The sequence below is a fragment of the Hemicordylus capensis genome, chromosome 12, assembly GCF_027244095.1.
Source record: "Hemicordylus capensis ecotype Gifberg chromosome 12, rHemCap1.1.pri, whole genome shotgun sequence".
NCBI lineage: Eukaryota > Metazoa > Chordata > Lepidosauria > Squamata > Cordylidae > Hemicordylus > Hemicordylus capensis.
In genome coordinates this window covers 5,397,747-5,425,039 of record NC_069668.1, presented here as the reverse complement: position 1 = coordinate 5,425,039, position 27,293 = coordinate 5,397,747, and the positions used below count along the sequence as shown (strand labels likewise).

Genomic DNA, 27,293 nt, shown 5'->3' with positions numbered 1-27,293 from the left:
GGAGATCCTTGTAGAACTAAACACGAAGTATTTATTGGTGAAGTACACTTGGATAGGAAAGACCTAATCCTAATCTAAAGGACGACATAATGAATAGGTAAGGAGGGAGAGAGATGTTTTCATCTGTTCTCTAGGGAGGAAAGGAAGGATTGTGACTCAGCACACAGGAAGTGCGGAAGAGTCAGATCAGGGGTCATAGAGTAGTGACTGGTAGAACAGTCAGGAAGACCTTGACTCACCATATCTACTTGCAATGCCCCTAGTGGTCATTAGGATAGTTGGTGCAAAAGGTTGATGCACTGGAACATCTCCAACAATAACATGCCCATGCACACTAAGGCTTTAAGTATTGGAATGGTAGTGGAGTGTGCAGGCATGCACTGTGCATGGAGCTGGGGCCGTGACTCAGGGACAGGGTATCTGCTTTGCATTTAGAAGGTCCCAGGTTCAGTCCTTGGTGGCACCTCCATACAGGGCTGGGAGAGACCCTGGAGAGCTGCTGCCAGTCAGAGCAGACAATACTGAGTTAGACGAACCAGTGGCTGGACTCAGTAGACAGCAGCTTCCTAGGCCATAGCTTAGTGGTAGGTAGAGCAAGGTCCCAGGTTCCATCCCTGGTAGCATCTCCAGGTATGGTTGGGAAAGACTCCTACCTACTTGGAGAAGCTGAAACCTCGGAGAAGCTGCTGCCAGTCAGTGTAGTGACAATACTGAGTTAGATGAACCAGTGGTCTGACTTAGTAGACAGCAGCTTCCTAGGGGATAGGGCCATAGCATAGTGGTAGGTCCAGAAAGGTCCCAAGTTCAATCCCTGGTAGCATCTCCAGGTAGGGCTGGGAAAGACTCCTGCCTGAAACCTTGGAGAAGCTGCTGCCAGTCAGTGTTGACAATACTGAACTAGATGGACCAAGGGTCTGACTCAGTATAAGTCAGAGTCTCCATGGGCCACACTCTGTTCCTGAACAACATGAGCCCCATTCCTGTATAAGAGGCACCCAGAAGTGGCCTCATTTTTAAGGGGCATTCGGCAAGACTGCAGAGTTGGCCCTTTGCCCTGGACTGTCTCTGCCCCACATTTCCACTTTAGACATAAGTGTTGGGGGCAAGGTGCAGGATACCTAGTTCCACGGTATGCACATATGGTCCTCGGCGCAAACTGCACCAGGAACTCTGCACATGCCCAGGGAGGCTTTTAAAACACATCAGAGGAACTCTGCACATGCTCAGAAAGAACTTGCCTTAGCATATCCCCCTGTCCCCATGTTCTGCCTTCTCTCCATGGAAAACCACAGTCATTTTTCTGCCCGTCAGGCATGCCCTCTTAAAATGTTTAGGGGCAAACTACTAACATGGTCACACCTTAGGATTCAACTCCCTCCTAAATCCAGAGATTGAGACAAGTCCAGCGTGGTACAGTGGTTAGAGATTGTTGGACGAGGAGTGGAGAGATCTGAGTTTAAATCCCCGACCAGCCATGGCTGTGGGCCAGTCACTTCTCTCTCAGCCTAACCTACCTCACAGGGTTGTTGTGAGGAAAAGCATAACTGCGTACACCACTCTGGGATCCTTGGAGGAAGAGCAGGGTAAAAATGTAAAAATGAAATAAATCTCAGCAGAGGGTGTGGATGCACCTTGTCTTGAATGAGTCTGCGTCTAAGGCAGGAAATTTGAAGAACAATGAAGAGGAAAGTAAATCTTCTCCTAAAAAAGTAGAAGAAAACCAGAAACAAACATGTTCTTTGAATATTTTTTTATTGAAAGATGTGAGAGAACTCGTCAAAAAAATTGAACAGATAGATACCCGAACAACCGGCACATTTCTAATCATGTCGTTTAGAAAAATTAAAACAATATAAAGCACACTGCCCATGTGACGTGTTAAATTTTAGTATAGTTTTTAAAGGTTTGTTTTTTCCTTGTTGTTCTGGAGTGGAAAACAAAAACCTGAGGCTTATTCCTGCATTTTTTATTTTTATTTTTTGTATACCCCGCACTGTAAAACAGTTTTCTCCCCATCATTCAATGTTATTTATTTTATTTAAAAAAAAATTATAATAGATTGGGAGAGGATGTTGTTCCCCATGGAGTCTGTTTAAAAGATCTTTTTTAAAAATGCCTTTTTTCTTTTCCTCGCGACCTCAAAACAGTATTGATGGCACGTGATTGTCTTCAAACAGGCGGGGTAAACAAGTTCTTTTTAGACACAAAAGTAAAAGAAAACCGATATTTTCTTCCATTGACAAAGAGCTAAATAGGTCTTCATATACAACATGTATGCGCTCACGTAAAATGAAAAAAAAAACAATTAAATGTGATGTGTTAAACTCTAATATGTACACTCCAATGTACAACTCTGAATAAATTAATACCAATTTTTGCATATTTTGGGATCCATATAGCTTATTTACACAAATTACCATTTATTCCATAAATATTATGCTTTTCTTCTTCTTCTGATACACAGGTAGAGTCGAAAAAGAGAAAAAGAAATGTCACGCCGATTGTACCATTTCTGAATTTGTTTTTTATGGTCTTCCAAGAGATGGGTAGATGGGTGGATCGATATCAGTTCTAGAAGTTTAGTTGCCCTCTTATGTACTATCCCAGAGCAGAGTCCCATGTTCAATCGGCCAGTTTGTAGATTTAAAAGACCCATTTTCCCCCAACCCACCCCCCAAGTCTCGCTTTAGACAAGAGCGAAAGCAACGTCCTCGTTTCAGAAAATCTGTCCTGAAAGGTAGAAAACAGCCTTTCCAACAGTGTTGGTTTTTCCCCTCTTCCTTTTGTTAAATTAATTAAAATTAGGTGGCCTGTATCTTCTTCTTCTCCACCATGACGGTCTTCCAGATCACTCCTTCCAAGCGTGCTAGGTAGCCTACTGTAGACCGGACGTCCAATTTTGCTTTTTCAGAATGTACTTCTTACGCCCCCAAAGTGGAAGAGAAGCCATTGCCTCTGTATATCCCGCCAGAACCAGGGTGAGGAGACAGATGTATCTGGAGGCTTCTGGATGGCATCATCTCCAGAACCTGGGGTCACCAACCAACCAACCACGTTCTCCTGTACTCCCCCCCCCCCATAACGTGGCTGTGCCTCCTTCAACCGTTGATCGATCTGGGAGTCTCTGTTGGGCGTCGCACCAGGTAGTCTCCACCTTTGCTCTCCACCCAATCTCAAATTCCCCGCAACCTTCTTTTTAAAATAAATATTTATACTGTGCTGTACACCTCTTTCCCCAGAGCTTCTTCCCAGGCCTTCTGGGAGGGCTGGCCGTGGGGAGTCACTTGGGGGACTCCCGTCCAGGGGAGACCTCCCTCTGGGTTTCCAAACCACTGACCAGTCTCTGGATGTTTTGCAGCTCGTTGATGGAATCCTTCAGAGACCCTCTGGGGGACAGAGAGGCCCGCTGGCTGATGGACTTGTGCACAGGGTGATCGGACAGAGGGCTGGACTCCCGGCTGCTTCCAGGCTTGGATCCCTCCGAGCCAGCATTCAAGCTGCTAGGCAAGCCAGTGGTTAAGAGGTTGGTGCTGGGAGGGATGGCCACCGGGATCTGGTAGGGGCTGAAACGCAGGCGAGGGCGGGCGCTGCTCAGAAAGGGGTTCCGGGATAACGAACTGGCAGTGGCAGCGCTGGTGGCCGGCATGGCGGATGCAGCCGCAGCAGCCGCCGCCATATAGGTATACGGATAAGGAAAGAGTCCTCCAAAGGTAGGCACCGGGATTCCCTGGGAAGGAGACAGAGAGAAAAAGAGGCGAGATTATGACCGCAATCGAACCAGGCAGTTACAGAGCTAAGGCAAACAGCTGAGTGCCGAGGAGGAAATCCAGCCCACGATTCGACTCGTGGCTCACTCTTATGAGCATGTTTTACGAGAATCCACATTTTCTCATTTCATGGCAGAGATATCCTGCCTTTTCCCCCTACCATGCGGCAGCATGCACGAGTTTCCTGGCAGTCACTGACCAGCCCAAGGCCTCCGTAGCTTCAGCAAAATGCCCTCTGACTCTCTCGCCGTGTGCATGCATGGGCACATTTCTCTGGTGCGCACAGAGGGGATCTGAATAGCTTGGTTTTCCCTCTCCTGTGTGGAGATTCCCTTCCAGGAGATATGCTAAAGGTAAGGTGTGCCATCGGTCAATTTTGACTCCTGGCGCCCACAGAGCCCTGTGGCTGTCTTTGGTAGAATACAGGAGGGGTTGACCATTGCCTTCTCCTGCTCAGTATGAGATGATGCCTTTCAGCATCTTCCTAGATCACTGCTGCCTGTTATAGTACCAGTGGGGATTCGAACCAGTGGGGATTCGAACCGGCAACCTTCTGCTTGTTAGTCAACGATTTCCCTGCTGTGCCACTTAAGGTGGTACTGGCTTTTTAAGCCACTGACCGGTACCTGGCCAAAGTTATTGGATTAATGGTCATGTCCCTTCCTGTACGCTCTGATTTTCATACAAGGCCCTTTTATGGGCATCTTTGCCATCAGAAGTGTGGTGGGAAAGAACCAGGAGCAGGACCTTTTCAGGAGTGGCTCCAATATTAAGCAACACTTTTCACGGGAGGCCCATCTAGGCCCCTCACTGTATTCCTTTGGATTCTGAGCTAAATTGTGTCATTTTTCAGCTGGCTGATGTTCTGTTCTGGCTTTCTATTTTTTACTGTTGTCGCTTTAGATTGTCTGGGCTGCAGTTTTGGCATTGGTGCTTTATTGTATCTCTTTGATAGACTGCTGCACTGTTTGGCCTTATTTTTCTTCTAAGCCACCTCGGGTTGTCTGTTTGCATGGAAAGAAAGTTAGACGTATTTCCTGTCTGCTTTGCTCTGGACTGGTTTGACTCCTGGTTCCTGCCTGTCTCCTGTGCTCAGCCTCCTGCATGCTCTTGAGTTTCGGCTATTGGTTTGACTCCTGATTCCTGTCTGCTATGCTCAACTTCTGGTGTGCTCCTGGGGTTTGACGCTGGTTAGACTCCTGATTCCTGACTGTCTGCTCTGCTTGATCTTTGGCGTACTCCTCAGCCGGCAAAACAAAGCAGGATCTGGTGCTCTTCTGCAGTGCCACAGTAGGCTGGCTAAATACAGCTTCATTAAAATAAACTCCCACCTGACAGACGCTTGGCTTCCCTGTCTCTCCCTCGCATTCTGAGGTGCAGGGGTTTGTAGGGGAGGCCTCTGCTCTTGCTCCTAGGTTCTAGGATTGTCCTTTCCTGGGGAGTCCAGCAAACGGATGGCCAGGAAATTAAGGACCCACAAAAAGGAAGTACTTTTTTTCTGCACTGCAATTAATTTGTGGGATTCTCTCCCACAGGATGTGGTGATGGCCACTAGCTTGGATGCCTTTAAAGGGGGCTTGGACAAATGCATGGAGGACAGGACAGGGCTATCAGTGGCTACTAATCAGTGGCTACTAATACTAATCAGTGGCTCCAGCCTCAGAGGCACGGTGCCTCTCAATACCGGTTGCAGGGGAGTAACAACAAGACACAGGGGGCATGCCCAAAACACTTGCCTGTGGGCTTCTCAGAGGCATCTGGTGGGCCACTGTGGGAAACAGGAGGCTGGACTGGATCGGCCTTGGGCCTGATCCAGCAGGGCTCTTCATATGACCTCACAGGCAACAGTAAAAGCCCCTCCTATTCTGGAAGCAGTTTCACCTATATGCCAACCCAACTGCTCCTTACCTGCTGCTGTCAGTACATTTAATTTGATTGCCAAGACGTTTTGTGTTTATTTTACTGCAGCTGCCGTATCTAGCTGTGATTTTGACTTGATGTTGAAAATGACAGGAGGGTTTCCCAGCCTGGGTTCCCCAGGTGTTGTTTGACTACAACTCCCATCATCCCCAGCAAAGGCTGGGAAACACGCCCCCCTGCCCGAATTACAGGACCTAAGGGGTGCTTGCTTTATCTTTTATATTTCGATTTTGTTAGCCACCTTAGGAACTTTAGGAGAAAAAGAAGAGCTAAAATATGCATTTAGCATGTGTGACTTGTGCTCCTTTGTTGGTTTGTGGGGGGTTTTTTTGTGGTGAGGTGGGCTGACAAGAAACCCTGTGGGATTGAAAAACTTGCCTGACATTTTGAAACGCGTCAGAATTTGGCCCAACATGACTGGGCCAAAACAACTTCCGATCATATTCTCGTTCTCTCTCTCTCTCTCTCACTCTCTCTCTCTCTCTCGCAGACATATGGGGCAACACAATGATTACAGCTGTATGAATCGCCCTTTACTCCCCATGAATCTTAAAAGGATTGTTGTACTAAGAAATATTTATATATTGCTTCCCCCCCAAAAAAACAACCCTCAAGCAGTTTTTAAATAAATGCAAAGGTGGTTTGCTGTTCCAAAGGGGTGCATACTCAAAAAATAAATAAAAAACAAAGGAGACACCAGCAGCAGCCACTGGAGGGATGCTGTGCTGGGGCTGGATAGGGCCAATTGCTCTCCCACTGCTAAATACAAGAGAGTCACCACTTTGAAAGGTGCCTCTTTCCCAGTTAGCAATGGACATAGAAATGAAAGTATCCTGGTATCATACACAGCTGCAACTATGAAGGATTTTTGAGCACTTTCCAACTATAAATAGGGCACATTTGGGGTTGAGAAAGTGAGAGGTTCACCGGCTGTTTTTAATTAAGAATGGTTCTCCCTTTTAAAATATTAAATACTGAACACATTGGGAATAAAGGAGAGGCCATGCAGATGTTTTCTTTCTGCGTCAGATACATTTTTTGAGGATGCAGCCAAGAAGCCCACTCCCAATCCAGCGGCTCCATTTGCAAGGGGCGAAAGCGGAAATGCCAAAAATAGAGCGCTTTGTGTACCACAGTGCTCTTCCCGGCACCTGCAACTGCCATTTTCATTTCCCATAAGCCCCCAGGCCAGGGAGCCATGCTGCACGATAGGGATGTGCACAAACCTGTCCGGAGGGTGTTTTACGAGCATCCGAACAGGTTCTAACACCCGGCAGTTCAGCCGGTTCAAAGGCGGTGGGGGGATAACATTAAGGGGTATGTGTGTGTGACCCTCCCACACCCTTAAAATTATGCCCCCGGCCTTCAAACCAGTCCCTGCCCGTTCCATGCACCGGCACATCCCTACTGCACGATGATGTAACATTGTTCCCAGGGGACATCTGGAAAAGTAAAACGGTGCCCACCAGCCACCCAGAGGAGGACCACAGCCACTGGGAAACAATCCAATGAGGAAGAGTGAGGGTTAGACAAACCCATGGAGGACAGGTCTGTCAGGGGCTACTAGTCCTGATGGCTCTCACCAGTAGCTCCCGGCTCAGAGGCAGGATGCCTCTGAATCCCAGTGGCAGGGGAGCATTAGCAGGAGACGGCCTGCCTGTGTTTCTTGCCTGGGGGCTTCCCAGAGGCATCTCATGGGCCACTGGGGTGAACAGAAGGCTGGACTAGACGGGCCTTGGGCCTGATCCAGCAGGGCTGTTCTTATGTTCTTTTGATATAGCAATACTCTGAGCTCTGCCTAGGCAATGCTAAAAAACACACACATCCAAGGCTAGGGAAAAGCCAGCGTGGATAAATGATCTCAACTGAGCCTCATTTCGCTGACTTTGGCCTAGTGCTGGAGTCTGTCAAGATAGTTCCAAATCTTGAATCTGTCTTCTCGGGTGTGAGCCGTTGCCTCTAAATAAGCTATTTCCTCAACTTGTGAATAATTCATTCTGCGTCCCATAGTCATACACACTTCAAGGCTTTTGTCACAAACCTAAGGACTAGCCACTTGACCAGAATAAAAAAAAGACAGCTGAGATTTTCAGGTCCTGAATCCTACAGTTAATACCAAGTTCTGTCACTTTTCTGAATTGTGTGTGTAATTGCAGAACATAACTTTGAATATGGCTGCGTCCATACGATCACAAGGAGCAGATCCTGGTCTCTCTATCTTGTCTAAATGCAGTCTAAACACAGTGGTTTGACCTCGATTGCCCAGGGATTCTGCATTCTCACAACCAGCTCTACCAGTGTTCTCACAGTGTTCTCACAAGTACCAGCAGAGCTGTACCAGCATTCTCACAAGTTCTCACAGCGTTCTCATAGCTCTCACAGCATTCTCCAGATCTACCAGCATTTTCACCAGTTCTCACAGCGTTCTCACAACTAGGACAGGGAAATGCAAGTTCAAATCCCTGTTCAGCTGTGGTGTTGTGAGGATAACCATAAGTACATGCACTGCTCTGGACTCTGTGGAGGAATAGCAGTATATAATAATTAATAATTAGTAAGTAAGTAAGTACTAGTTTATTACGGTCCATGACCAGTCAAAATACACACAAGCATATCATTAATAATTAATAATGTTGGAATCTTCTTCTTCACAAAACACTGATGGAAAAAATCTCACTTCTACTCCATGGTTCCAGAAGAAGATATGCCTCCATCCTATACTGAGTCAGATCACGGGGCCATTGCTATGCATTCTTAACTAGCAGCAGCTATCCCATCTTTTAAAAAGTGGTGACTCTCTTGTATTTAGCAAAGGGAGAGCAACTGGCCCTCTCCATCCCCAGCACAGCATTCCTCCAGTCACTGTTGCTGGTGTCTTACGTTCCTTGTTTAGATTGTGAGCCCTTTGGGGACAGGGAGGCATTTTATTTATTTACTTATTTATATCTATGTAAACCACTTTGGGAACTTTGGTTGAAAAGCAGTATATATATATATATATATATATATATATATATATATATATATATATCTGTTGTAAATATTCGTAAATTATAAATAGATGGAGGTCTCTTTACCTAGCAGAGATCCTTTAACTGGACTGAATCAGGTCCAGATGTCCTCTAGACACTCTACTCCTGAGATTTGGGGATCTCCCCATCACTGGCTTCCATATAGGAACATAGAAGCTGCCATATACTGAGTCAGAACATTTGTCTATCTAACTCAGTTTTGTCTTCACAGACCGGCAGCAGCTTTTCCAAGGTTATTATTATTATTGATTTGATTTGATTTCTATACCGCCCTTCCAAAAATGGCTCAGGGTGGTTTACCCAGAGAAATAACAAACATAAGATGGATCCCTGTCCCCAAAGGGCTCGCATTCTAGAAAGAAACAAAAGATAGATACCAGCAACAGTCAGTGGAAGGACTGTGCTGGGGGTGGAGAGGGCCAGTTGCTCTCCCCCTGCTCAATAAAGAGAATCACCACGTTAAAAAGGTGCCTCTTTGCTCAGTTAGCAGGGGTTGCAGGCAGGAGTCTCTCTCAGCCCGATCTTGGAGATGCTGCCAGGGAGGGAACTGGGAACCTCGATGCTCTTCCCAGAGTGGCTCCATTATCCCCTGAAGGGGAATCTCTTGCAGTGCTCACACTTCTAGTCTCCCTTTCATAGGCAACCAGGGCAGACCCTGCTTAGCTAAGGGGACAAGTCATGCTGGCAGTGGCTACCAGCAGACCAGCTCACCCATATCTATGGGTGATCATATTTAGAGGACATGTTTGTGCACTGGGGTATTGGAACCAGGGTATGCAACCACCCCACCCCAAGGGAACAGGCTGTTACCTCTAGAATATAGATTCTATGGGCAGCTTTTCTACCCCATCAGATATACAGTAGGAACACACACATTCTCTACACACTGCTGGAAACTCTCCATAGCGGAAAATAAAGACATAACACACTCAGGTTCTCCTGCTAGAAATCACTGCCTGAGCTCTCCCTCCCTACCCCAAGCAGCTGCAAATGGCAGACCATGCGTGACGGCAGGGCCTTAATGCGCATGCATTCATATGGATGTGCGCTCGGCTGTGTCCATTCCCCATCGGATACAGTTTCGAGAGACCCCAGGAAGGGGATTGTTATTTATTTATTTTGGGTCTTGCAACAGAAAGCGTCTGAGATCTATATTGACATTCAACCATTGCACTTGCACAGATGTGCAGGAACGGTGCCGAGCTTGGTGTCGGCAGCGCAATTCGGCAGCCCACACGGACGTGGCACGGTTGAAGCGGGCCCTAGGGCAAAAGGCAAAGGAGGCCCTTTCTCTCTCCCCTGCCACCACCCCATGTCTTTGCTGCAGAAGAACTATATGGACATGGTCAGTGTTCCCTCTAACATGGGATTCCCAGACATTGTGGACTACAACTCCCAGAATCCCCAGCTGCAGTGGCTTTTGCTGTGGGATGATGGGAGTTGTAGTCCACAACGTCTGGGAATCCCTGTTAGAGGGAGCACTGGCCGTGGTGAGAAACCAAAGATTCTCAGCGTGCCCTCTCCCTTGCTCCTGTGCAAATAAAACCACACACGGATCAGGAGCCAGCCACTGTTTGCCAATGGGTCAGGGAGGCAGGAGGGGATAGTGAAGAGTGGGCCCGTGGCCCTCATGGGCCCAGGGACGCCCCACACACCCACACACCGTTCAATTATAGCCATGTCCCTGGGGGCCGTAAACATCAGCTATCATTTTGCCTAAACGTCATGATGTGTGTGAGTAAAGCTTTAAAGGGTATATGGCAAGCAGGGGGCAGAATAAAGGACAGAAGATCCACCCTGGAGAGAGACAACTCTAGAAACGCGCCCCAAACATTTTATGAAAGATTGACCCCAGTTCGGATCTCAGAGTGGCATTCCGCCAACGGTGAAGAATCCACAAGGGTTTGACCATCAGCACTTCAGAACAGAACTTTTCTCACCCCTGAGCTGGTAAAATAATTGCAACTCACTCTAATAATCCCAGCATTTTTTCTTAAAGCAAATAAGACAAAATCCAAAAATCCACTCCCCCCTTCAAAAATGATCTCTCTCTCTCTCTCGTATATATATCTATATTTATATCAATATCTCCATCCATCTATCCACCTATCTTTTCTCACCTGAAAAACTACCTGTTCGATGACATCTCTGTTAACTCCTCTTTACCAACCTATTGGAGTCACCTTGAGTGGCGCAGCGGGGAAATGCTTGACTAACAAGCAGAAGGTTGCCAGTTCCAATCTTAAATCAGAGTAGCTGTATTTGTACATATTATTTCCAGTTAAGGGGAGCAAAGTGGCAGAGCATCTGCTTTGCATGCAGAAGGTCCCAGGTTCGCTCCCTGGCAGCATTCCAGCGAGCATCATCATCTAGGGGAGAGACTCCTGCCTGAAACCTTGGGGAAACTGCTGCTGCCAGTCAGTGTAGACAGTACTAAGCTAGATGGGCCAAGGGTCTGGCTCAGTAGAAGGCAGCTTCCTGTGTTCCTACTCCTGCACCTGTCTTCCATCTCCTCCCACTATTGAGATTTCGATTGTAAGCTATGCAGGGCAGAGACCTTACAGAACTAAAATACAATGAATATTTACATGCTGCTTTTCAACCAAAGTTCCCAAAACAGTTTACATAGATCTAAATAAATAAATAAAATGCCGCCCTGACCCCAAAGGGCTCACAGTCTAAAAAGGAAACGTAAGATAGACACTAGCAACAGCCACTGGAGGGATGCTGTGCTGGGGATGGAGAGGGCCAGTTGCTCTCCCTTTGCTAAATACAAGAGAGTCACCACTTTTAAAAGGTGCCTCTTTGGTTCTGTGGACAGGGGAACTCCATGCATATCTATGGCACTATAAACTATTTTTTTAAATAAACAAATATAATTAGTTTATAAACTAATTAGTTTTATTATCATTATTTATATTTTATATATTATTTATACTTTATATTGTATATATATAGATATTTATATGTTCTATATATTATAATTATTTCTATATAAAACTAATAATAAACTAATTAGTTAATAAATAAGCTAATATAATTCTATACTATAAACTAATAATTAATAATACATCATTCGGGGGGGGGAAGTATGTGCTTATACACCTCAGTCTTGAAACAGGTGTAAAACGATTTGAAATAGGGATTTGGAGAGGTGGGCTCACATTTGGGGGCTCTTTCGTCGGTGTGGTGCCCTCCAACTCCAAGACCGAATGGATCGCGGATACCTAGTAGATATCATCACCATTCCGGACACCACACCGGCAAAAGATCTCATGCTTCATTCTTGAAGTGTGTGCCCTGAAAATGAGTTATTAAACCCATTCGAAGGTGACTCCACTGTGGTGGGGGGGAATAAAGCTCAGACAAAGCCACCTCCCACAACCAAAACCCAGACAGGGATCTACTTGACACGTCTCTCTGTGATAGGGCTGTTCACACAACCGTTCATGAGGTGGGACAAGCCCCCGAGCCCGCTTCGGGAACCGGTCGTGCTCCTAATTTGTGTGCATGGGCTAGCGAAAACCTAGGTAGGAGGAAGGGGGCGTTATGGTCGGTGAGACAGGAGCCGGTGGGATGGCTTTTATTTATTTGTTTGTTTGTTTATTGTTAAATTTATACTCCGCCTTTCATTAAGAAAATCCCAAGGCGGCTCACAATAAAATTTAAAAGCAAGATTATAAAAAAGACACATTGAGCTAAAAAAATATAAAAAACAAATCTGATTTTAAAAATAAAATTAAAAGACAAGTATAAAAACAGTACAAAATACAAGAAGGAGCAGTGGAGACAATCGTATAAAAGCCTGGGTAAAAAGCTGGGTAAATTTGACATGCTTTCTAAAAACTGTGATGGAGACTGAAACTTGTACATAAGAAGCTACGAACAGCCCTGCTGGATCAGGCCCAAGGAGGCCCATCTAGTCCAGCATCCTGGCCCACCAGATGCCTTCAAGAAGCCCCCAGGCAGGGGGGTGAGGGCTGCCTGCTGTTGCTCGCCCACAACTGGTCTTTAGAGGCATCTTCCCCCTTGAGGCTGGAGGTGGCCTATAGCCACCAGATTAGACCAGCAGCATCTGATCCAGCTCTTGCCTGACGGATGGTGACTCCACTCTCCTCCATCCGAGGTTTTTGCCATGGGAAATCGCAGGTGGTGTGCACACCAATCCCAAAGCTGGCTAGGATGCCTGTCCTACCCATTTTTCGATTCTGTGACCAGGGCTACAAGTCTCGGACCTAGATTTGGAGAGCCCTGGGTTCAAACCCCGGTTCAGCCATCAGCTCCCTGGCAGATCCCAAGCCCATCTGGACACCTATCCAAGGTAGCATAAGGTAGCACAAGGTTTTGAGAGGACAAATGGATGTACAGTATTAATAGCCTTGGCAGCCAAGGCGAGTGTAACTTTTGAAAAAAGGAGGGCAGGTGGCCAAATTCACAAGCATGACATTTCAGAAAATCCACAGTGGGTGCCATAGATTGGAGCCAAAGTTTATCCCTGGCACTGCAAATCCTGAGGACTTCAGCTAGGGCAAAACGGTAGTTCAGCAGAATCAGTCCTGACAACAGACTACAGCAGTCACCGCCAAAAACCTTCAAATCAGTCCTCATCAGACCTTACTGGCCCACTACAAAACTGACTAGCCCACAAACACAGAATCCCTAGCCCTTTTGTGGCATGTGGTGGATGGCTTGGAAGGAAAGAAATCCAACTAATCCTCTTCCGGTTTCGAAAAGGTCCCCTGCCTGCAGGCTCTCTTTCCTTGCCACAGGGGGGCCACCAAGCACATGGCTAATTGGCCAACCAGAATGGCCGACAACTTCCTTATATTGGCAGGTGCCGTTAATATCATTCTTCTCCCTCCCTGTGGATTACTACCGTGCAAGAACCAGTATGGGTGAAACTTCATTCTGGACGAACCTTTGCACTTTCCTGAGCTGCTAAACCCTTCAGCCTTATTTAAGACAAAACTGTCTGACCCAAAATTGCTTTAAAACACACACACACACACAAAACAGCAAAGCACATACACTTCTGAAAGTGAACGCATCCGCCCACTCACTACATGGTCCTCCCTCGACTCCTGGACATGTTCTGTTCTGGACATCTTCTGCTCTGCAAGCACCCCAACTGGGAGCAGGTCCTAAGGAACATAGGAAGCTGCCACATACTGAGTCAGACCATTGGTCTACCTAGCTCAATATTGTCTTCACAGACAGGCAGCAGCTTCTCCAAGGTTGCAGGCAGGAATCTCTCTCAGCCCGATCTTGGAGATGCTGCCAGGGAGGGAACTTGGGACCTAGATGCTCTTCCCAGAGTGGCTCCCTCCCCTGAGGGGAATATCTTCCAGTGCTCACACTTCTAGTCTCCCATTCATATGCAACCAGGGCAGACCCTGCTTAGCTAAGGGGACAAGTCATGCTGGCTACCCAAGACCAGCTCTCCTCTCTTGGGAATGACCCCGCCCTGGCGGTTTTTAGACTGAGTCCCTGGGAACCCTACAGCTATCTAGAGTCCTATCGGAGTTCCTCAGTGAAAAGACTTGGATGGGACCACAACTCAGCAGACAGAGCATCTGCTTTACATACAGAAGGTCCCAGGTTCGATCCCTGGCAGCATTTCCAGGCAGGGCTGGGAGAGACGCCTGCCTGAAACCCTGGAGTAGCCACTGCCAGTCAGTGTAGACATAAGAAGATAAGAACAGCCCTGCTGGATCAGGCCCCAAACCAGCAAAGCATCTCTCCAGCAGCTGCCGCTGGTGTCTCCTTGGTGTCTCTTTTTAGATTGTGAGCCGCACCCCCCTCCCCATGCTTTGGAACAGGGAGCCATCTTTTCATTCCTTTTGCTTAGGTAAACTGCTTGGAGAATTTTTGAGGCTGCCAAAAAAAAAAAGCAGCATATATATACAGTGCGTGAAGGTTCAGGCATAATAACCTGCACTCCGAGAAGAGCCAGTGAAACTGGATGTGAAAGTTGGCCAGCTAGCCTGCCCCCGTTTTTTCATCCGTAAAATATCGGAGGCCGGATTTATCATCCTGACCCCAAGAGAGATGCCCCCAAATGCTCTCCAAATTTCTCCATTCCATCATCCGTTCTGATTCACTCGCTCTCGTCTAGGTAGAGTCACATCAGAGCTTCAAGACCAGAAACATCAGAGCCAGCGTGGTGTAGTGGTTAGAGTGCTGGACGAGGACCAGGGAGACCCGAGTTCAAATCCCCCTTCAGCCATGATACTAGCTGGGTGACTCTGGGCCAGTCACTTCTCTCTCAGCCTAACCTACTTCACAGGGTGGTTGTGAAAGAGAAACACAAGTATGTAGTACACCGCTCTGGGCTCCTTGGAGGAAGAGCAGGATATAAATGTAATAATAATAATTATAATTATAATTATAATAATAAATATTAAACCCAGCACCTGAAAGGGGCAGTGGTGGGGACGGGTTTGCAGAAGACGAGAAATATGTATAAACCGCTTTTCAACAAAAGTTCTCAAAGCGGTTGACAGAGAGATAGAGAGATAGAGAGATAGATAGATAGATAGATAGATAGAGCTGGCTCCCTGTCCCCAAAGGGCTCACAGTCTAAAAAAGGAATGCCAGCAACAGCCACTGGAGGGGTGCTGTGCTGGGGATGGAGTGGGCCAGTTGCTCTCCCCCTGCTCAAGAAAGAGAATCACTACTTTTTTAAAAGTGCCTTTTTGCTCAGTTAGCAGGGGTTAGGGGTTAGGAAGAAGGGTTGCCACTTTTCTCCTGGGTCAGGCACTTGTGCCTTTAACAAGATGGGAGAAGAGTGCTGGTCTTGTGGTAGCAAGTGTGACTTGTCCCCTTAGCTAAGCAGGGTTCACCCTGGTTGCATATGAAAGGGATACTAGAAGTGTGAGCACTGGAAGAGATTCCCCTCAGGCGATGGAGCCGCTCTGGGAAGAGCAGAAGGTTCCATGTTCCCTCCCTGGCAGCATCTCCAAGATAGGACAGAGAGAGATTCCTGCCTGCCACCTTGGAGAAGCCGCTGCCAGTCTGTGTAGCAATACTGAGCTAGATGGACCAATGGTCTGACTCAGTATATGGCAGCTTCCTATGTAACAGCTGTGCAGCAAGCAAAAGGTCAACCAGCAAACTTTTATGGGGGAAAGGTTCACCTAGTGACCTTCTGCCTGCCATCCTGGCATGTGTTAGGGGGAAAACAACAACAATACACACACACAGGCAGCAACACAGGATGCCACATGGATACAGGAGGCCACAATCCGTGAGGCTCCACACAACCTATAAAGCTCTATCAAAGAGGCGTCCTTTAAAAGGCAAGCTTTGCGTGCAGAAAGTTCCAGGTTCAATTCCCGGCATCTCCAGTGAAAAATCAGATCCATACGGGTAGGAAGAGGGGGTAGGAAGAGATGAGAAAGGTCTTTGCCCAGGAGGAGGATCCTAGGGTGCCACTCTGCTAGATAGAGCAAACCGTGCAGATCTCAACAGCCCAATGGTTTGACGGCAAAGCAGCTTCACAGGTTTACGTCTTCCTAACTGGCTAAGATGATTTATTTGAATGTTGCTTATGCAAGAAATGGACATTCCCACTTGCAAAAGGGTGGGGGGGAATCCGCCTGCATCTTGATCCTAAGCCCAGTGACTCCAGTCCAAAGTTATTCCCCTAAAGCACAGGCTACAGGCATCTTTGGGAATTCAGACATGACCCCTGGAGCTAAAAAAACCACTATTCCATTATATCAGGACTGCACAAACCTCCAGCTGTTGTTTGACTACAGCTCCCATCATCTCTGACTACTTGGCCACTGTGGCGGTGGATGATGGGAGTTGTAGTCCAACAGCAGTCCTGCCTTGCATAGTGGCGGTCAAACTACTCCACAGACATTCACTCGGTTTTTCTTGCAATTCCGTTTGATTGCTTGGCTTTGTTTTTCATTATCGTGTGTGCTTTTAATAGCTTTTATTTTAATTTTTTTATGGTGGTTTTAATATTGTTTGAGGTGCTTTTGGGGGGTTCATAACGAAGAGCGTGTATTATAGACAGTGAAATCAAATGGTCCTTACCACAACCCTACCAGGTTGGCAAGTATTTTTATGCCCATTACACAGACGGACGACTGCGGCAGAGTCCCAACGGGGCTGAGTCTAAGGCCACCTAGTGAGCGCAGGGCAGAGATGAGGTTTGAGCCGGGTTCACAGCTCCGCCTGCTTCAACGCAGGGGGTGTTGGCAGCTACTCCAAAGATCTGGGCCCCAGGTCCACAGCCCCGCTTTCGATAATTAAGCTCCATCATACACACCCCAGAATAATTAGGCATGTTTTTAAAGCCTCTACTATTATAGCACACAGCGCCTACAAAGGCAGCAGCAGCAGGCTAGAAGGTCTGGTTCTCCTGCCATGGGGAAGATGCCTCCAAAGGAAGCTTTGCTTCCTTGCCGGAAGAGGTCATGGAGGAAAGAGGCAGACTGGGGTGCTGAGCCATTCATTGGGGGCCCATGCCCCGTGGCTCACCCCTAAGGACACCCTTACTCACACCTCATGCCATTCCCCCGCTGTTCAGCAGGGCTTACTCCAGTGCAGGCGAGCCCCTTTGACCACTACGCCACACTGCCCACAATGAAGACTCTCTCCACATCCCCCACCAGATCACGGCAAGCACCGCAGTTACGCTCAGCCCCTACTGGGCGGAGTACCTGGCATATTTATTGATTATTTATTTGATTTCTATACCGCCCTTCCAAAAATGGCTCAGGGCATAACGGTCTGTTCAGGCCCCACAGGCTCACCCTAACCCCCTCCGCCCTCCCGCGGAAAACTCCCCAGTTGCCTGTCTTCTTACCTGAGAAGCCAGCATGTGCTGGGAGAGGTGGAAGGGGAAGGGGGTGGCCGCGCTGGCCGCCCCTTGTGTGGAGGACAGGCCGCCGTTCTCCAGGCTGCCTCCGCCGGCCATGGATGCGAGCAAGTGTCCCATGCCTACGGCGGAGAAGGCCCCGGGCGCCATGGCAAACTGTCCGGGGTGGATGAAGAAGGGCTGCCCGGCCCCTAAGGGGTTGAAGAACTGTTGCCCGTGGAGGCCTGAGAGCGCCAAGCTCTGGAGGTGTCCAGCGCTCAGGTGCGGGGGGCTGTCAGTCTGCACCATCAGCGGGGCAAAGGACTCCTTGCTGCCCCCCAGGGGGGCCGGGTCTGCGGGGGCCTCCTTCTTGGAGCCTTCCTGCTGCTGCTGCTGGGGTGGCTCTTTCCTCCGGCCTTCCACCTTGTCCTTCTCCAGGGCCAGGGGGCTGAAAAGGGTTCCCTCACTGCCGCCGCTCTCTTTGGACACGGCACTGCTCTCGTGGGCCTTGCCGGCTCTCTCTTTACTCCTCTCTTCCCCTTGCAAGCGCGGGCTGTCGCTGCTGCTGCACGGGCTGCAATTCTCCGGGTCGGGGCTGCCGCGTCGCTTCCCTTCGGGGAGCTTCTCCAGCTCTTGGTCGCTGCCCTTGTCCTCTGCAAGCAAAGAGAAAAATCAGGCCTGTCAATTGAGGCAAGGCAAGGATGTCTGAGTCAGCAGGCCAAGGGAGATGCTGCAGCAGGCCAACCAAGGAGCCCAGGAGCCCCCTCGGCCCTCAATTCGCCAGGGGGCCTTCGACCCATCCTTTGGCCTCCTCCTCAGGCCTCCATCTGCTGTCTGGGAGACGACTGGTCCACCCTATAAGACTTTGGGTCTCTTTCCCTTGCCTTAGCCAAAGCTACAAACAAATTTGTTTGCTGACAAGAGCTAAACACACACAGCGAGAATTAAAACAAAAACACAAAAACACAACCCTCATCATATTAAGAAAATAATGCATGAGCTCAGATATTATCGAGGCATTTGCCATTCTGATAGAAGGCAAACATGGCAAACCCAAAGAAAAACAAACTTGAGTCTGCATTACTACACGTGGATGTAATACATTATATGAACTGAGTTCCCTCCCTGGCAGCATCTTCAAGATAGGGCTGATTCGTGCCTGTAACCTTGGAGAAGCCACTGCCAGTCTGTGTAGATAATCCTGAGCTAGATAGACCAAGGGTCTGACTCAGTATATGGCAGCTTCCTCTGTTCCTATGAGATGCTGCCAGTCTGGGTAGACAATACTGAGCTAGATAGACCAAGGGTCTGACTCAGTATATGGCAGCTTCTTATGTTCCTATGCAGGAACAGAGGAAGCTGCCTTATACAGAGTCAGACCATGAGTCCGTCATGTATTTCCACTGCACTGGCTGGCAGCAACTCTCCAGGGCGCTTTGCACATGGCACGCTATCACAGGGTCGCAACAGGTCCCTTAAGTGTGCTTCCGTACTGTGTGTGTTTTGACATCGCAGCCCCTGCGTTGTAAGGAAGGTGCCGTTCATATTTCCGACGCCTTCTTTTGGACTGTATTGCTGCGTCACAGCCCTATAACGTCACATCTGCGTCGCAAAAAAAAGAGAGCTCCATTTTCCCGTGGTAGGAGGCTTGCCCCCTTACAATGGCTCTCTGAAGTGGTTTGAATTCAGCGCCACAAAACGTTGCTGTTTACGCCGCTTTTTGCAGCGTAAGGCTCGCAATCTGGAAAGTGGCCAGCAGGGCTTTGGTCTTTCCCAGCCTGACCCGGGGGGGGGGGGGGGGCTTCTGTAGACACAGTGGTGGATTAACCGAGAGGCCGAGTAGGCATTTGCCTACGGCAGAATCTGAGGAGCGGTGCCCCTCTCTGTGGGAAGCAGCGACTGCAGCAAGGGTGGAACAGGCAAGGAGAAAGGCCCCCCTTTTACCTTTTTTTAAGGCAAACTTTTTTTTTAAGGTAAAAGGGCGGTAAAAGCCTTTTTGCCTAGGGCCGGCAAAAAGCAAAATCTGTCCCTGTGTATACAAAGGAGATCCCATATGTTAGCCAGCAAGTTGCCCCATTTGCTTTCCTTTCCTTTCAGCTTGGAAATAAATCTACATTTCTTATGCTTCGTTCCAAACTGCAGTGCTGGTCTCAGCTCAACTAATCCTGTCTTCATTATTGACTGAATTTCATGGTACACTGGGTTTTGTTTTAACCCAGGGTTTCTTAACCTTGGGCCCCCAGATGTTGTTGGACTACAACTCCCATCATCCCCAGGCATGGCCTTTGTGGCTGAGGATGCTGGGAATTGTAGTCCAGCAACATCTGGGGGCCCAAGGTTAAGAAATCCTGTTTAAACCTTTCCCCCCCTTCCCTTTTTCTTTTTTAATGCTGTTCTATGATCAGTAGTTACAACAATACACTTATTACTTACTTACAAAGGAGATGCCAGAGCCCCATCCTCAAATAAGGAGCTGCCTTCTACAGAGTCAGACCACTGGTCCATCTAAACTCAGTATCCTCTCAACAGTCTACACCAACTGGCAGCAGCTCTCCAAGGTGACAGGCAGGAGTCTCTCCCAGCCCTATCTGGAGACCTCGCCAGGGATTGAACTGGGGGACCTTCTGCATGCAAAACAGCCCTAGCCTAAAGGGCATTTTTTACAGCAGGCAGTGCTCACATGTAGTCACCCATCCAAATACAAACCAAGGTGAGCCCTGCTTAGCAAAGGGGGCCATTCATGCTCACTCCTGCAAGACCGGCTCTCCACCCCATCATGATCAAGCTCGGTCATGATGGCAGCGTCCCAGACACGACAGGGCCCATCCGGTATCGATGGAGCCGTACTCCTCCTCCCGTAAGAGGCATCAGACAACCTTGCTGCAGTTCATAAATTAGTCATCACTTCTGTCTCTCTCTCTCTCCCCCCCACCCCAAACAGCCTGTTGAAATTGTTCAGTAAACAACAGGCGTTTCTGGCATTTTATATCCCATAATAATCTGTTCCCTAGCACTGTTCTGCCAACATTTTCTGACTTATCACCATTCCAAACTCTATGAAGTAGACCTGTTTGCTGTGTGCCACACTTCTGGCAAGCATCGTTTTGTTTGTTTGTTTGTTTGTTTGTTTGTTTGTTTATTAAACTTCTATACCGCCCAACTTTTGTCTCTGGGAGGTTTTCCAAATGACGTAAGCCTTTCCGGTCTGCCTGGCGTTGGCTACCAAATTATAGCACACTAGTAAATGCAGGCCCGTTGAATAACGGGCGCTGGTGAGTGCTCCGGGCCCCCCAGCCGCCATTCCCCCTCCCACCGCCGCCAGCCTCTATGCTGCGGCCGGTCTCCCCGGCCGGGCAAGGGCCCCAAGCCGCCCAGCTTCGGCGGCAGCGCCAGGCCTCGGCGGCGGCTTCGCCACCACCTCGGCCGGCTTCCCCCACCGCCTCCTCCCCCCGCCCGGCTTCGGCAGCGCCTTGGCCGCGCCTCAGCCAGTGCTCCCCTCCACCGCATACCCGGCTTCTTTGGGGCAGCCGCTTCTGGCCGCCCAAGATGTCCGCCGGGTCCTGGTGTTCGTTTGTCCCTTGCTCTGTTCTGGGCATGCGCTGCGCGCATGCCCAGAACAGGCCAGGCACAAACACACGCTTGGTGTCCGTCCACAGACGGACACCAAGCGTTTTATTAGAGAGGATTGTCAGTATAATATTAATATTATTTTAAACAGGCCATGGGGAAGGGCTCATAGCTTAGTGGCCGGTCCCCGGTTCAATCCCTGGCAGCATCACTAGGGTTGGGAGAGACTCCTGCCTGAAACAGTGGAGAGCCGCTGCCAGTCAGTGCAGACAATACTGAGCCAGATGGACCAAGGGTCTGACTCAGTAGGCAGCAGCTGCCTATGTTCCTCGATGCACAGCTATCAAGGTGCTAGCCCTGTTATCTCTTATATCCAGTGCTGATTAAAGAATTTTAGTGGATTAATTAACTTGTGCTTTTTAACAACTGATCAATTGCCAACCGATGAATATGCATTTTACCAAACCCTCTGCCTTATTGCTGTGTTCCTACAATTGGGGAACCTTCTAATTGAAGGCTCTCCTTAACATTTCATTCATTCGATTTATCTACCGCCCTTCCTAAAGTGGCCCAGGGCAGTTTGTATTAAAATCAAACACACATAATACAACAATTAAAAAAAATTTTAAAAATTGAACCAGATTAAAATTAAAACTAGAAATCATTAAGAGCCAGTCTAAAAAGATGGGTCTTTAAGGCTCTCCTAAACGCCCCCAAGGAAGATAATCCTCTCAACCTAGGGGTGACAACTGAGAAGGCCCGATCCCAGATCTTCACCTAATTAACTGACGGCCCCCAAAGACAGACCCCTCCTGATGATCTCAATGATCATGTGGGGATCTTCGAAAATACTGAGCTAGATGGACCAAGGGTCTTACTCAGTAGGAGGCAGCTTCCTATGTCCCTGTGTACCAATCTTGCTGCTGCATGCGGAACTAACTGAAGTTTCTGAACTATGTACGAAGGCAGCCCTACATAGAGCGCATTGAAGTAGTCTAACTTGGAGGTTACTGGCTGGTGTATCACTGTTTTCAAGTCATTCTCCACAAGGAATGGAAGAGTTGTTGCAGCTAGTAAAAAGCGCTCCTGGCCACAGCCTTAACCTGAGGCACCAGAGTAAGTCCCAGGTCCAAGAGCGCTCCCAAGCTATGAACCGCTTCTTTCTGAGGAAATGTAACCTCATCCAGAACAGGGAATTTCATCCTGTCTTGCAGATTACAACCCCAACAATGAACACCTCCATCTTCCTTGGATTTAGTTTATTATCCCTCATCCAGCCCATTGCTACCTGTAGGCAGCCATTTAAGCGGCTAACACCATTTCCTGATATTGATGAGGAGGAGAAATAGATTTGGGTGTCACCAGCATATTGTTAACACCCAGCACCAAATCTCCTGATGACCTCACTCAGCGGTTTCATGTAGTTTGTTAAAAAGCAATGGTGAGAGAATGGAGCCCTGAGGGACTCCATATAGTAGCTTTCACCAAGGCCACCATCGGAAATCTATCTGAGACATAGGAGCGGAACCACTGTAAAATAGTGCCTCCTAAACCCAAATCTTTCAGGTGACCCAGAAGGATCAAAAGGTATCAAAAGCCGCTAAGAGATTCAAAAGAAACCAGCAAAGTCACACTCCCTCTGTCAATTCCCTGGCGAAGGTCATCTGTCAGGCCCACCAAGGCAGTCTCAACCTCTGTTGCCAGATTTGGCTTTTTTTAAAGCCAAATTTTGGGTTAAGGTCCATTTGACTCCATATACCATATATATGGTCCATTTGATTATACCCCTGAGGTTCTGGCCACCCTGGCTAGCCCGTCCTAAAGCCAGTTTGAAATGGGTCTAGATCATCAGTTCCCTCCAAGACCACTTGGAGCTGGTCAGCCACCACCTTCTCAATCATCTTATTCAACCATGGGAGGTTGGAGATCAGCCTATAATTATCCCTCACCAGGGGATCCAGAGCGAACTTCTTAAGAAGGGATATAATCACTGCCTCCTTCAAACAAGGTGGCATCCTGCCCTTCCTCATTGAGGAATTAATGATATCAACTAGGCCAACATATTCCATTTTGGTCTCAATTTCCGAACAGTACCCCCTAACTTGCAGCTGCATGGATTAAAATTTGCCCTGATCAATTAACTGTAAATTCCCTGGGGCAGGGACCCTGAGTTTGGTGGTGTTTTTTTTAAAGTTACTCTGTAAAGCATCATGTACATAAAATAAGAATCAGATAATGCTACCGTGTATTAGCCTTCCAGTTAAAGCTCACAGATGAAGATAGTAAAGGAACAACATGATGGTCTGGTGAAATTGATATGTATGTCCCTGGCCCGCCCCCCACAGGGAAAAAAAAATGATGAGAGACAGACAGAGAAGTGGGGGGTCTGCTAATAGCAGACACCAGGGGGAGATAAAGCGCAGGGCCATAGGACCTGAGATGGGCATCCTCCATTGTAAAGCTGTTGAAAAATATAAGGAAAGGATTTTGTGTGCGCTCCTGTGTTTTAAAATATAAATAATCCTGTCCATCCCCAATTTGTAAGGCATAATAAAACTAGCCTTTCAAAACACTTTGCACCTGTGACCCTTGCCTTCTTTACCATGCCATGTAAATAAAGAAAGTTTCCTTGTTTTGATTGTTTAAAATTCATAATGTTGCAACGTGTAAACAAACACAGAAGTGTAAGCTTTTCAGTGGAGCAGACATTCGATCTGTTTTGATAGGGGAAATTGCCCTTGCTGTAATGAGTAATTGGAAGGAAAACGGTATAGGAAGAAGGTCGCATCTGCTACTACGGGAGGAAAGAGAAGAAATGGGTCCTGGGGCAGAAGGGGGGAAGATGGTTTGCCAATAAAAGCAAAAGTTAACATGTACAGACATACACACTCCAATAATAACGGGATTTGCTCCCAAATAGTGCGAATAAGATTTGTAGCCCTGATCCCAGCAGTGTTTACTCAGACGTAAGATGCTTGGTTTCCATTCATCTTACTGGAAGTATATCATTGTACCTACAGATTTGTGCATAGGTACCTGGAAATATGCCCCCTTCAGCACAATGGGGCTTACTCCCACGTAAACTTCCATCAGATCAGACTGCCAATCCTTAAACAGTGAAGATATATATTTTGCATATTTGTTTTCCAGCATAAATAATCAGTTCACTAATATATCAAGCGGTTCTTTTTTTCCTCCCTGCAAGGTCTCAGTTTTGCTTTTTTATTTTTTTAAACTAATATTTTTGTTGGCTGTCTGGCAAAAAGTTAGTTGATGAGAACACAGAACTAAATCCTTCCTTTTGACAGAAATCCTATGAAACGTAATTAAATTCACTCGGGTACTTAAAATAAAGCTGCCACCTTGATCATCAGGTCCCCAGATAATGATTTATGTCTGGCGATGTGGCGAATTAAACTGGGTTTCCTTGCTGGGGAGTCCCTAAGAAAATAGGGTCTGGGCGATGATGATCCCCCAGCAAGAGATGGTTAGGCTTATATGCTATGCATGGACAGTACAATCCAACGCATGTTGACGAGGAAGGAAGTCTCGCTATGTTCAACAGGCTTCCTCCCAAGTAAATTTGCATGGGATCCTAGCCATGCTTAGAATGCAAATCTTTCAGAACAGGTAGGAGAGCATGTAATTGATACACAGACACACACAGAACAAACATTGGGAATTCCCAACCTCATCCTTTTAGGAAACTCATTTTGCTCCTCTGATTGTGCCTGCAAGATGCAAGTAATGAACCTGCCTCCAATGAGTTCCTTCCCTAAACATAAATTATGGACTGGAAGCTAGAGGACTCCAAAGAACGTTGAGAAACACTGAGCTGATGGACAGCTGGTCAGATGCAGTGGTGGAGTCCGCAATCCTTGGCTTAGTTCGTTACAACTTTATTGAATAACCATTGGTCAGTCCTTCAATGCTCTGGGTTTGGTTGTTGTTGTTTTGTTGTTGTTGTTTTTGTAACTTATTAGTGCTTTATAATCGTATTTAGCTTGTTGGAGAGCTAACCATAACTCTCCCTTCTCCTCTGCAGGAGCGTTGCGAAGTTGTCTGAATGCTTGACAAACCAGCTTGAGGAAGTCCCATTGAAATCTTACTGCTGGGTGTAGCATTGGGCTGTAAGAAGCTTCGCTCAGTGAACTGTGAACTAGGAAGTAATTCATCTACAGCCCGGGTCATGAACTCACCAGCTATTTCCTCTTTTGCCTAAATCCTCTTCCCACGACCACCACCCCCGCATCCCAGCACTCCTCTGCAATATGGGGGATGACAGGAATAGTGTCCTACCTTGCAAAGCTGTTGTGCAGATTACTGAAATAAAGATCCGCAAAGTGTTTGCAGATCTAAAATCTCTCTGTGAATCCCTAAAATCACGCTATTGGCACATATTATTAATTATTTATTATTATTAATATTAATATTAATATGCCAACATGCACCGACTTCCCTCTGGTGGGAGATGCACCTAATCACAAGGAAATCTTCCTAAATCCCCTATGACATACTTCCAAGTCAGGGCCCCAAGCAAAGCAACTTCAGGTTTTCCCAGTAAATCTTCATAGGCTAAAGACTGTGGCTTCACTCTGAGCTCTGGAGAATCGATGTGCAGAGATCAGGAGCAAGCAGAGATCTCTTACCTCGACTGTTGCGGTGCAGTCTCAGGGGACTAGGGGCTGTCCCCAAGGGGGAGTGGAGTGAATCCCGAACTGGGGCACGTTCACACGAAGAAGCGTCCGATTCACCTCCGTCTCGGTCCGGCTTGCACTGATCCTCATATATCCGCAGGGAGGGGAGTGTAAGTTGTTTTCTTTGAATGACAAAAGCAACAGATCTTTTTAGTATTATGAACTGAACACAGATTTCTGCTTCCAGCTCCTTCGCATCCTTTTTCTCAACTTTGTCAATTTCAAAGGAACAACCAAATTAAAAGTACGACCCTGTCACCGCCATGTTCATTTGGTCAAGAATGGATTATATTTTCCCAATTCTGCACTTGCAATCCTATGCACATTTCCTTGGGATGTGAATCCCACGACAATTGCAGTCCAGGCCCGCTGGGATGAAGCCCTCTTGAACACAAAGGATTTACTCCCTAGTAAACATGCACAGGAGGGATCTGTACTCCAGACCAAGGCAAGGTTAGACCAAGGCAAGGTTTAACATTCCAAGAATCGTTCTGACAGCAGTCAAAAGCAGCCCTAAGAATTTATGGAAATAAAGAGTTTCGAGGCGTGTTTTATTTATTTATTTATTACATTTATATCCCGCTCTTCCTCCCAGGAGCCCAGAGCGGTGTACTACATACTTGAGTTTCTCTTTCACAACAACCCTGTGAAGTAGGTTAGCCCAGCTAGTCTCATGGCTGAATGGGGATTTGAACTCAGGTCTCCCCGGTCCTAGTCCAACACTCTAACCACTACACCACGCTGGCTCTTGGGCTCGATACCTTGGGGATGTGGTTGATATAATGGTTTTACATGAATTTTATTAACCCTTCGATAAATCTATCTATCTATCTATCTATCTATCTATCTATCTATCTATCAAACTATTCTGATTTTTTTTCCCCCAAAGAGAAACTGTGGGTGCCCAATCAGACACATTTAAAGCCTGATGATCTTGAGGCTTAGTTTATATGTGCAGGAAAATTAGGTGTTGCTATAGATGGTGCCAACTGCTGCAGGGGAGAAAAGTGAGTGTCTAAAATGCTCCCCATCAAATATCCCTGCAAGGGGGGAAAACCAATCACAATCAGGGTTAAGAGACTTTCACCCAGCCTGCTGTGCTTGATCTGTTTCTTGCAGGAAGTATTTCGTGCAGGGGGCATTTAAGATGTGATAATCCGCCCATCCTGCAGGGGTAAACATCCATTCGAAAGAGCATATCCTGCACTCAGAAATAACCATGCCAAGGACAAGAAGTCTAGCCTGGTTTTCTGGATGCAGATAGTTTGTTGGTGGGGGGAGAGCCTTCTCTGAGCTTCTCTGCCTCCTGCCCAGAAATAGGTTCACCAGCACCCCAATAAATATAAAAATAAATACTTCCTAGGGTGGCAAACCTACATCTGGGCTATACCACTTCAGGATATAAGTGAGGCACACCCTCACAAAAACCATCCCCTGGATTGGTAGGGAACTAGGCTAGAATGAAAGTCCGTTTTCTATCGTATTTCTAGTCCGCCTT

The 27,293-nt window shown here is 47.5% G+C and overlaps 1 protein-coding gene and 1 long non-coding RNA gene across 7 annotated transcripts in view; one reads left to right on the top strand and one right to left on the bottom strand.

Annotated features, from left to right (window-relative positions):
- Positions 1-27,293, bottom strand: part of TBX2 (T-box transcription factor 2) — a 111,130-nt gene that overhangs the window by 8,689 nt on the left and 75,148 nt on the right. For 5 of the 6 annotated variants that reach the window (XM_053274543.1, XM_053274542.1, XM_053274540.1 and 2 more), the window contains 3 exons: positions 25,748-25,917; positions 17,541-18,184; positions 1,736-3,727 (listed from right to left, as the gene is read on the bottom strand). In XM_053274543.1, the coding sequence (XP_053130518.1) occupies positions 3,281-3,727; positions 17,541-18,184; positions 25,748-25,917 (1,261 nt within the window). In that variant the 3' untranslated portion in view covers positions 1,736-3,280. Of the gene's footprint in view, positions 1-1,735; positions 3,728-17,540; positions 18,185-25,747; positions 25,918-27,293 lie in introns of those variants that run through there. The other variant, XM_053274544.1, reaches the window with a different exon arrangement.
- On the top strand, positions 3,066-25,768 carry LOC128335819 (uncharacterized). Its single transcript, XR_008311726.1, has 3 exons — positions 3,066-3,143; positions 3,359-3,523; positions 25,144-25,768. It is a non-coding gene; the product is annotated as an uncharacterized LOC128335819 (long non-coding RNA).